General features: G+C 42.7%; 1 protein-coding gene across 2 annotated transcripts in view; it reads left to right on the forward strand.

The window, feature by feature from the left end:
- KLHL31 (kelch like family member 31) overlaps window positions 1-9,858 on the forward strand; it is a 23,698-nt gene extending 13,840 nt beyond the window's left edge. For both annotated transcript variants that reach the window (XM_045294905.1, XM_004696349.2), the window contains 2 exons: window positions 5,379-6,582; window positions 8,172-9,858. In XM_045294905.1, the coding sequence (XP_045150840.1) occupies window positions 5,411-6,582; window positions 8,172-8,904 (1,905 nt within the window). In that variant the 5' untranslated portion in view covers window positions 5,379-5,410 and the 3' untranslated portion in view covers window positions 8,905-9,858. The remainder of the gene's footprint in view (window positions 1-5,378; window positions 6,583-8,171) is intronic.
- The last annotated feature ends 2,461 nt before the right edge of the window (window positions 9,859-12,319 follow it).

Here is a 12,319-nt window from a genome sequence, read left to right on the forward strand (position 1 = left end):
CTCTGATCTAGCCAGATTTGTAAAGTAGAATTGGGATCATGATAGTGGTGGTGGTAGTGGGGAAGTAGTCTTTAAATGATGGCTAAAATAGTTCGCATTTCTGTCTGAAGCATTTGGATGACTTCTCAAGTTTAGGATTTTCCTAAAACAATGAGTAGCCATTAGCCTTACCGTTTCAGGAATGAAATATTGATGGAAAGGTTTCTTCCAACAACATAGGACCACATCCCCAAAGGCATATGCACCCTATGTAGCAGAAAGGCTGCACTGTGTCCCCAGTTCCTGTCATTCTGTGATTACGGTGACTGGTCTCTCCACCATAAATTTTAGGCTGCGCTGCTCCATCCTTCCCAGCCCAGTGCTGTCCACACAGCAGTAGATGTCTGGTAACTGTTTACTAAACAGATTTTTTGTTTGTTTTAATTTCCAAAAATTCCCACAAGGGAACATTCAACACAGAAGTTAAATGCATTTGAGGAACAAAATAATGGTGAGTATTCAAAATCGATGTCAGAAGGTTAGGATGCATTTTGTATTGTTTTCAAAAAAGAATGAGGAAGAATTCATGTGCTAAGGTCTTGTGAAAACAAACAAACCAAATTCACTGCCACTGAGTCAACGCCAATGCACAGCGACTCTACAGGACAGGGTAAAAGTGCCCTGTGGGTTTCCAAGACTGTAACTATTTATAGGAGTAGAAAAACCCATTTTTTTCTGAAAGAGCTGCTTGTGGTTTCGAACACCTGACCTTGTAGTCCGCAGCCCCACAGAACCACTCCAGCACCAGAGCCTCAGTCTTGTAAGCAAACTTACGAGAAAAAAAGAAAACATAATAATAAATAAATGTGAATCTGATGATTTGAGCTTAACGAGGAAGAAAATGCAATTTAAAAAATAGGCCTTCTCTGTTCCCTGCCGACCTGCTAATTTTCTTTTTCATGGAGAGGAGGGGTCCTTTTATGTTATTTTATAATAAAAGTTAAGGACTTTCTTAAACACATCTCCCATTTAACTGAATTGAAGAACCTTTTCAAAGAGGCTCAAAGCCGAGTTTTACCTCTCATGATGACATCAAGGAGATTTTAAAACAAACGCACGCATATGCATACACACACAAAGGAAAATATGTAACACTTAAATCCCTAACCATCCATCAGTCATGGAGCAGTTGAATAACTCTTTATACATCCTCACTATGGGATACCACGCAGCAGCAGGAGTAAGATAAATTTATGAACTTCCTAACCTGAGTTGCTTCTAGGTGAGCACCATAGTATACATTTGTGTTAATATGAGCAGTTAGAGTGGTAGGTTGGAGATAGCTTGCATTGGCTCATGAGAACTTATAATTAAATTTTCAGAAATTTGGCAAACTGTCAATTTTAAGTTGATGTCTTACAATCAGCCTTAAATGGGCACATTATAAATCAGAGGGATTTTGGTTTTGCTTTTGTTTTTCTGGAAAGAGTCGATTTACCTGTACAACACCATTGAAAGTATAAAGATGTAATTTGTATGATCTATCAACTATCTGGAATGGTATGTACCAACTATGAATTGTTGAATAATGCAATATAAAAATGAAGGGGAAAAATCAGTTACCTCACAAAATGTGAATGCTGTAAGTCAAACTCACTTACAGGTACAAGAGATAGGGTATCTTCTGATGTTGTTGGGTACCTTCAAATCGGTCTGACTCAAGGTGACCCAAAGTACAACAGAATGAAACACCGCCCAGACCTGCACCATCCCCACGATGATCATGTTTGAACACATTGTTGCAGCCACTCTGTCAGTCCATCTCGATGAGAGTCTTCCTCTTTTTCACTGCCCTTCTACTTTCCCAAACAATTCCTTTTCCAAATCTGGTCTCTCCTGATAACATGTCCAAACTACCTGAAATGAAGTCTCACTATCATCACTTATAAAGAACATCCTGGCTGCACTTCTTCCAAGACAGATTGGTTTGTTCTCTTGGCAGTCCATGGTCCCTTTAATGTTCTTCATCTGAATACCATAATACACATGAACAGATTATTCTCCAGTCTTCCATATTAAATGGTCCATTTTCACGTGCATCGGGAGCAAATGAAAGTACTATGGCTTGGGTCAGGCACACTTTAGTCTTCAAAGTGGCATCCTTACTTTAAAGCAGTCTTTTGCAGCAGATTACCCAATGGAACGCACTGTTTGGTTTCTTGACTGTTGCTTCCATGAGCATTGACTGTGGATATTCCGTCAGTTCCGTTAATGCTTTCAGTGCAGCATGGACTTCCTTCTTCAGCATCAATGCTTCTTGGTCCTACGCGGCCTCTTAACATGGGTGAATGTGGATCAGTACTTTCTGGTACAAAGGCATTATTTGTTCCTTCTGGCTTTTGATGCTCCTTCCTGCATCGTTCAGTATCTCCCCACAGAACCTTTGATACTGCAGTTCAGGGCTTGGCTTTTTTCTTCAGTTCTTTCAACTTGAGAGACGCTAAGCGTGCTCTTCCCATTGGGTTTTCTAACTCCACATTTCCTGGTAATAATTTATTTTGTCGTCTTGAGCTGCCATTCGAAAATTTCTATTCTATATAAAAGTTCTTTTACTTCATAATTTCTTCCATTTTCTTTAGGTACTTGAATTCTGATGCTTGTATTAATTTTTTGAGAAAGGTTAAAGCAAAATTTAATCTGCATGGTATTTAAAGGGTTAAATATATATTTGGTAAACTTAAGTCTATATAAGTTGTGTTTAATACTAGAGCTTCTCAGAGCTACATTCTAGGGCTAAAGGCATACTTTACAGGTTTAAAGCTTCTACAAATATTTATAATATTGATAATGGGAGAAAAGTTACTATCTTTAAAATATGAACATCTTTATTAATTTATCGCTCTGTGGATAGAAGAATACTTCTTTGAGACATATTCCTAGTTTCAGAATTTCAGTACTAAAAAATAGGAGATTTTTTTTTTTTTACTCATTTTATTGGGGGCTCGTACAACTCTTATCACAATCCACACATACATCCATTGTGTCAAGCACCGTTGTACATTGTTTCCCTCATCATTCTCAAAACATTTGCCTTCTACTTGAGCCCTTGGTATCAGCTCCTCATTTTCCCCCTCCCTTCCCGCTCTCCTCTCCCCCATGAACCCTTGATAATTTATAAATTATTATTATTTTGTCATATCTTACACCATCTGACTTCTCCTTTCACCCACTTCTCTGCTGTCCATCCCCCAGGGAGGAGATTATATGTAGATCCTTGTAATCGGTTCCCTCTTTCTCCCTCACCTTCCCTCCCTCCTCCCGGGATATTTTTAAAAAATAGACACTGTCAAAATACCATCCAAACACCTGAATCAACTTTACCCCACCATTTCTTACACCTCCATTCTACTCCCAACGGCTACACTGAGGAATCTTACCAGATTGACTGTCTGATGAGGAAACTTTGAGGGGAAAAAGGATCTCTTATTTTCAAGTGACAGTTCTCTGACTAATAGTAAGTGTAGTTTGTAAGAAACATCCTTGGCTATTTGCACTTTATCTTCTGTGAAATACTTGTTCATAGTCTGTGTTCAATTTTTAATTAGATGTGGCAATTATTTTATCTATTACATATGCCATTAATATTTAGCTTACCCATTTGTTGCTGGTCTTTTAAATAAATGATGTTCTTTTATATGAGTTCTCATTTTTTCTATATTCTGATCTTTCAGCCTTTTTCTTTATGCTTCTAGATGTTGTATCATGCCCAGAAGATCCTTTACTGCCCTATGGGTTGTTGTTTGTTTTTTTAAATCCTAGTTTTATGTAGCTTTTATACATGTTTCTGTGTACGTCACTTAGAAATTCAATTCACTGGAAGTTATTTCAGTGAATTTGTAAAGCAGGAAACCAATTGAACTGGGACCATTATAAATTTTATCCCCTGATTTTTCTCTGGATGACCCAAATGGTTTGCACTTGAATGCTCATCTGAAAGTTAGTAGTTCAAACCCACTCAGTGGTATCATGGAAGAAAGGCCTGGTGATCTCCTTCAATAAATATTACAGCCAAGAAAACCCTCTGGAGCAATTCTGCACTGTAATACATGAGGCTGACAGGAGTTTGAATCAACTTGACAGCAATTGGTTCTGATTACCACTCATAATAATTCTTCTTTTTTTCCTTACATCTGATAAAGCAAGCACCACCTTCATTACTTTAACTTATTTATTTATTGCCCAATGCAATATGCTATTTAATTTTTTAAATTAATCATTTTACTGAGGGGCTCTTACCAATCCATCATTCAATAGTATTAAGCACACTTTTACATATATTGCCATCAACATTTCCAAAATAATTTATTTCTACTTGAGCCTTTGATATCAGTTCCTCTTTTTCTCCCTCTCTCTCCCTCTCTCTCCCACCCTCGTAATCCCTTGATAATTTATGAATTATTTTTATTTTCATATTTTATACCATCAGCTGTCTTATGCTTTTATTTTTAAATAAAATTCATAGATGTCCTCTCATATTCTTTAGTTGAGCTCTGGAATATTTTCATTAAGTTTCAATGAGAAAAGGTATCACGGAGATAAAAATCAGCACTAATCTTACTGTATCTGAATGTAGAACCTTCTTCTTTTCAATCTTCTGGGAAAACCACAAAGTGCTCTTCATGAGTCTATGTTCTAGTCAAACATAATAGGCTTCATTGCTACTGGGAATAAAATCATCCTCCCATAGTATTTTCTACAAGGGCAGACTTTTCCTGAATATTACTATTTTATTGAGGAAAACATCCAGAGTGGTTGCAATTCATTTGTTATGTATCCAAACTGAGACTTCCAGATGATATTTAATAAGGTGTAGTGGTTACACCTTGGGCTAAAATCCACATGGTCAGCTGTTCAAAACCACCAGCAGCTCCTTCAGAGAAAGTCTGGGCTTTCTAGTCCCGTAAACAGTTACAGGCTCAGAAACCCACAGGGGAGTTTCTATGCGTCAATACTGACTTGATGGCAGCGAGTTTGGGGAGTTTGAGTCTACACAGTTGAGTCTACGGTACAGCACCTGAGAAAATGTGGTCATTTCTGTTGTAAAATAATCACTTATCAATATAGCTACCTAAGGTCTAATTTAGTAATAGAAATCCTTCTAAAATTATCTGCAATGTTGGATGCTGAAATAATACTAACAAAATAGGCACCGAGTTTAATGCCTTTGAAATGTAGTCTCTAAATCTTAAACGTAAGTCTTTAAATCTCTCACTGTGAGTGAACCTACTTTATGGCACTAAAACTATTTTCAAATAGCAATGAAAAGTGCTTCAGTGTAGCACAAGAAGAGCCTAACCACAGGTATGATAAAATCGTGTTTCTGTGTCGTTTCATTTTAGCAACCTTTGCCTGTGACGGTGTGCTTGCCAACATGGCACCCAAAAAGAAGACAGTCAAAAAGACCAAAGGCGACATTAATGAGATGACCATCATCGTGGAAGACAGTCCCCTAGCCAAACTAAATGCTTTGAACGGGCTCCTGGAAGGAGGCAATGGCCTTAGCTGCATTTCTTCTGAGCTAACAGATGCTTCCTATGGCCCCAACCTCCTGGAAGGTCTAAGTAAAATGCGGCAGGAGAGCTTCCTTTGCGACTTAGTCATTGGCACCAAAACCAAATCCTTTGATGTGCACAAGTCGGTGATGGCTTCCTGCAGTGAGTACTTTTACAACATCCTGAAAAAAGACCCATCCACTCAAAGGGTGGACCTCAACGACATCGCCCCGCTGGGCCTGGCCACCGTCATTGCCTATGCCTACACGGGGAAGTTGACTCTCTCCCTGTATACGATAGGAAGCATCATTTCCGCTGCCGTTTATCTTCAGATCCACACGCTTGTAAAGATGTGCAGTGATTTTCTGATACAGGAGATGAGTGTTGAGAACTGCATGTACGTTGCTAACATTGCTGAAACGTACTCCCTGAAGAACGCAAAAGCCGCCGCCCAAAGATTTATCCGGGATAACTTCCTTGAATTTGCAGAATCAGAGCAGTTTATGAAACTTACCTTCGAGCAAATTAACGAACTCCTCATAGATGATGATTTACAGTTGCCTTCTGAAATAGTAGCATTCCAAATTGCTATGAGATGGCTAGAATTTGACCCAAAGAGAGTGAAATACGCTGCAGATCTTCTGAGCAATATTCGCTTTGGTACCATCTCTGCTCAGGACCTGGTCAGTTATGTTCAGTCTGTACCAAGAATGATGCAAGACGCAGATTGTCACAAACTTCTAGTAGATGCTATGAACTACCACTTACTTCCTTATCATCAAAACACACTGCAGTCTAGACGCACAAGAATCCGAGGGGGCTGCCGAGTCCTGGTCACCGTTGGGGGACGACCAGGCCTGACTGAGAAGTCTCTCAGCCGTGACATCTTGTACAGAGACCCTGAAAATGGATGGAGCAAGCTGACAGAACTGCCAGCCAAGAGTTTTAATCAGTGTGTGGCTGTGATGGATGGGTTTCTTTATGTGGCTGGTGGTGAAGACCAGAATGATGCAAGAAATCAAGCGAAGCATGCGGTCAACAACTTCTGCAGGTACTGCATCTTTTATTCGGAAATGAAATGGTTCGATATTATGGGGAAGTTGCCCTGACATAAAAGCGCATTAATCATGACTCTTACTTCAATGCATGGGCTCAATGAACCAAAAATAATAATTAATAATAATAATGCCACCTTGCATGTGTATAGAACTTTATAAAGCAAGTTCACCTGCACCCTCAATTTCTGCGGTAGTCTGTGAGGCTTGCAGGAAAGCTATGGTTATTATAATTTTACATATGCAAGACATGCTACTCCAAGAAGTCCCACTAATTTATCTTTCCTCACTTCTAGCCAGGTGCTTTCACAATGCACTGCCTTTCTGAAACTGCGAGTGAATCTAGTTTTTAATATTAAGTGGGAAGAAAGATTTTTTTTTAACACCAAATTTCTTGGAAGGGGTTGCTACTGAGAGGCCTGTCAGATTCATAATTGGCAAGAGTTGATGAGATCATTAAGAGTATTACCACAGATTCACATGATGGTTTGTTTGAAAATGGAACTGTAGAGAAAATGGCAATACAGTTGATGCACAGAAAAAGAATATAAGCATAACAACCCCCCAATAGCGTGGAACTCAGATACCATAATTATCTTGGATTTATGACACAAAATTAAATTTCCATGTAAATGAAAAATTGAGAAAATTCTGCTTATATCATGGGAGTAGCTCAAATTCAACCCAACTGCTGAGCAAAAGCTGGGAACTTACATAGTATATTATGAGAAAGGTGATTTCATTTTTTCTGTGCTTATCATTTTTTAAAATTTAAATTTAAGGGTTAATACGGACAAAGATGAGCTGCAAACTGAAGGAATGAGCTGTGTGTTTCCAATACACCTAAACCAGGAAAACATCGGTTTAATTTTCCTCCTACTGATAACTCCTGTATTGGTAGTCAAGTCGGTGCGCTTTTGCAGTATTGATTTCAGTGTTCACGGTACAATCGTCGCACTGAAAAACATACATTCCTTAACTAAAGCGTTTTACCTACCAACACATCTTGGGAAATAGAGACGCCACGCAGAGTTGGGCCTTTGTTCGGTGCTTTTGAACATGAGTTCCGCTGCTTCGTTTTAAACAGAAGAAAGCAGACGCGGTTGAGCGGCTTCGCTTTTACTTGTTGCAATGGTCAGGTCAAGAAAGCGTTCCGGAGACAGGCGATCAGTCGATTCCTATCGTAATGAAGCAGTAAGATCAGCTAGGGACAGTTAGGGTCTATCTTTAGTGTGGGGCGTTTCTTTTTTTTGATTGCTTTTTTTTGATAGCTCCCACACACATAGCTCATAAATCCTACTGGAATGATGGCTATTTGAATATGCAAGGAGAAACAGGCAGGCCAGGTGTGGTGGGCTCCTTTCCAACTGGCCAGGCAGAGGGGGTGGTCTTACAGAGAGTGGGTGAGGCATGGCACCAGTGCCTTGGCAAGCGCCAAAGCCATACCTTTTTACGGCCTCTTAAGAGCCAGGGGACCAGCTCCCAGGTGAGGAGCTGGGCTGGAGGTCTTTCCAAAGACAGGGAAAAGAAAGAGGCCCACCTCCTCACCGCGTGCGGACTGACGCGAGTTCCCTGCCCTTTCCAGGTACGACCCCCGCTTCAACACCTGGATACACCTGGCCAGCATGAGCCAGAAACGCACCCACTTCAGCCTGAGCGTCTTCAACGGGCTGCTCTACGCCGCGGGCGGCCGCAACGCCGAGGGCAGCCTGTCGTCGCTGGAGTGCTACGTGCCCTCCAGCAACCAGTGGCAGCCCAAGGCGCCCCTGGAGGTGGCCCGCTGCTGCCACGCCAGCGCCGTGGCCGACGGCTGCGTGCTGGTGACCGGCGGCTACATCGGCAACGCGTACTCGCGCTCCGTCTGCGCCTACGACCCGGCCGCCGACGCGTGGCAGGAGCGGCCCGCCCTGAGCACGCCCCGCGGCTGGCACTGCGCCGTCACGCTGGGCGACAGGGTGTACGTGGTGGGCGGCAGCCAGCTGGGGCCGCGCGGGGAGCGCGTGGACGTGCTCACGGTGGAGGCGTACAGCGCGGCGGCCGGCCGCTGGAGCTACGCGGCGCCGCTGCCCGTGGGCGTGAGCACCGCGGGCGCGTCGGCGCTGCACGGCCGCGCCTACCTGGTGGGCGGCTGGAACGAGGGCGACAAGAAGTACAAGAAGTGCATCCAGTGCTTCCACCCCGAGCTCAACGAGTGGACGGAGGAGGAGGAGCTGCCCGAGGCCACGGTGGGCGTGTCCTGCTGTACCCTGGCCATGCCCAACCACGTGACCCGGGAATCCCGGGCCAGCTCGGTGTCCTCCGTGCCCGTCAGTATCTGAACCCAGGTAGATGGAGGGCGGGGGACCGCGCAGGAAGCGCTGGTATTTATTGGTAGAGCCACGTGGGTAACCACTGAGGTAGCGAAAAGGAAATATGTAACATTTACTACAGTGATTTTATTTGAAAATATGCGGGGGTTGGGGGGGGCATGTGTCTTGATGGTTGTAAATTGCTGGTATGGCATAATCTACCTCGAAGTCTTTTATGTCCTTTTTTTTGTTGTTGAGCAAGCTACAGGGCCATAGCCAACACAGGAGAGACACAATTTTAGCGGCCACTGGGTGGCGGACGGAATTCGATGTGGGCACTCTTCCAAGGTGGCCAGTTCCCTAAACGTATCGCAGTCACAGCCCCATCAAAGATGTTTTGCTTCCGTTGAAGATTTTCTTTTTATATAATCGTACTCCTGGACTTTTACATGAGGAAACTATTTCACGTGCAGTTTATCTTCCTCGCTTTTCTTCCTTAAGAAGTTGAGGATACTCATTTTTAGATTTTATTTCTTTAAACCTCAGAGCCCATCCACGTTCATAAAAACTCGAGAAAACGTAATTCTCTCTTTCAACCAAGGCTTTCAACCCGTTGGAATTGGGTAAGTCATGGCCAACTACGGAAACCTGGGACAGACCCAAATGGTTAAAATCTAGGGGATCTGGAAGAGGAAATTTTACAGGCTGAAGCCCTAGACTGGAAGACTCGGTGCGCGAGTCCACTGCGTGACAGTGGATGGCTGCCTGTACCGCAGAGAGAGGCACACACTGAAAGGGGGTTCTGCTGGGCCTGGCTGGCTGTCTTCTTTGAGCCTGGCACAGTTGTCTTCAATTCAGCCACTCAAGAAATTTGGTTGCTATGCAACAGGCACAGTTGCCCTTGTTTTCTAAGGGGCAGATGAGGTCTAACTATCGACCTGTAATTTCTTCCATTCTCATTAACATCCTGATTCACCTACATGGGGGAGGGGGGGAGGGGAAAGACCCATTCCACTGTGGTTTTATTGGCTATTACTGAATCAGGTTGCATCAATTAGAAGCCTTGATTTCAGTGCCATTCCCCCACCCACTCCAATACATGACTGAGTGAAGAATTTTTAGAGGCGTCTAATGGCAAACCTATAGAGCTTAAAATCTTACTGGAAAAGAACAGTGACTCAACCCAGGGACCATCAAGTTGGTAGTTTGACTTAACAACAATTCCCATCTCTTAAATGGCTATGGGGCTGCTACCTGCAAGGTCAACAGTGCAAAACCACCAGCCAGCCTGAGGGAGAAAGAGGAGGCTTTCTACTCCCTTAAAAATGACAGCCTCGGAAACCCACAGGGGCAGTTCTCCCTGTCTTCTAGTGTCTCGGTGGGTCAGAAGGGACTTGGTGGCAGTGAGTCTAGCTGAGTCTTTTTCCGCCATGTGCTAGACCTTGGTGTATTTTCCATCATAAAACCCTGTTCTCAGAGTCAGAACTGCTGCCATTTGACTTACTTATAGTAAGACAAGTAAATTTAAATCATGTGGTTGTTTCTCTTCGAAGTATTTGCACTTTAACCCTGGGCTCCTGTTAATGGAATTCTGAGATTGGTGGGAGCCTTGCTCTCACCGTAAAAACCACATCAATTGGGTCCAAGGCAACGTTGACCCTCACACAAAACTATGTCCTTAGGCTACTCATTTCGAGCATATTTGAACTTTCACAACCAGTGACAATAATTTGATTTCCCCCACTCTTTTATGTGACTGAGCACGTAGGAAGCATTCAGAATTCTTGGATTTGGCATTAACTGGGTGAACGGGTTCTCTGACTGGAAAAGGTCATTGTTTTCCACTTGATACCAATCATCCTGTTTTCTTAATTAAACATATAGAATATCCATTGACATAAAATTTTAAAGTAAGGCATACCCGTTCTGTTATATTCTTATTCATCCTTTCTGCCTCAAATTAGTCTTCTGATGGGCCTAAACAGCTAAGCACTTGGTTACTCGGCAAAAGGCTAGCTGTTCAAACCCACACAGAGGCACCTCAGAAGGTCTGTGATCTGCTTCTGAAAACCCACCGCCTTCCCAGCCCTACGGAGCAGTTAGTTCTCCTCTGCACCCACGCGCTCATCAGGGCTCAGAGTGCACTCAATGCCAACTAATGACAACAGCCCCAAACTGGCTTTGAAAACTAAAGTGTATTCGATTGATACCCTTATCTCTATCTCTGTTTTAACTTTCGCCACATTTGAGGGGTGGGGAATGATTGTAGTAAATGATACATATTTCCTTTCGTATATTTATCACTTATTCTTTGATAGTTTATTTTGTAGAGCAAGTGGCCTCTCAGTATGGGTCATATGCAATTGTGTTTCAAAAGAAACCCCCCCAAAACTAAGGAATGAAATGTGAGCTACATCGAAATATAACTGGGTTTTCATTCATTCTATCCCTTCCTTCATGTGTAGATAGGTAGGTTCTTGCTAAAGTGATGGTATTTATATCTAAAGTATTTATTAGAACTGTGAAAAGTGGTTCATAGAGTACACTTGTGGAACAATTTTATGTCTGCCGCTTAGGAAAAGCTCAGCCTCTCGTATTTGATAGTAACGCACCGTTTGTGCAGGCTATAGACATTGTAAGTTAAGAACTGAGATTACTAGTGCAAAGATAGGGAGCTGTTTCCACAGGCTACATGGAACATAAAGGAGCTTCCCCTAACAGCACCTTGGAACAGCGATAACGAAGTTCACGCTAGGTGGGGGTGGCCATGGCTCATAAGCAAGCAGATAGCCACTAGTCGATATGTCTCTGCAGTGAGAACCTAGAAGTCTTCTGTGACAAGGGAGACCTACAATTTGGAATGAAATCTGAATCACTCCATTGTCACATTTTCTCATGAAAAGTGACGGAGAGACACCGGCACAAGAGGATTCGCCTTCTCTCAGAGCTTCATATGATGATAGATAGGCTGGGGGAAAACTTGGCACAGTGGCTTGCTAGAGATGAAACTTGAGACCTGTGAGAGCTGGGTCAATCGTTTGAAATGGCCACTTAGCAGATTTTCTAGATTATGTACACAAAGACTCAGAAAAGCCACATAACTGAGCTTGCCAGTTTCCTGAATCCGTTGCTATTCTGTCTCCTGCTCCAATAGTTAAGTCAATAAATGAAGACGATTCTGAGTTTGCAATGCAGAGACTTCTGACATAACCAGGGGTAGGGAGCAGGGAACATCAGGGTTTGTGAAAAGCTTTGTATCCTGGGGGATCCACATTACTAATCAGAAGGCACGAGCATCTATTTTTTAAAAAGAAGAATCCAAATGACCCGTGTCCGTTTTCAGGCAGTACGTGAAACATACTCTTTAACCCGACTATATTGGAGCAGCTTGCTCAGAAAACTGCTGGAGCTTTATTCACGTTTCCCAGTGGGCATTTTACTTCGT

Source organism: Echinops telfairi, unplaced genomic scaffold, assembly GCF_000313985.2.
Source record: "Echinops telfairi isolate 266 unplaced genomic scaffold, ASM31398v2 ScPeMD7_3533;HRSCAF=4204_1, whole genome shotgun sequence".
In the NCBI taxonomy this organism is placed as follows: domain Eukaryota; kingdom Metazoa; phylum Chordata; class Mammalia; order Afrosoricida; family Tenrecidae; genus Echinops; species Echinops telfairi.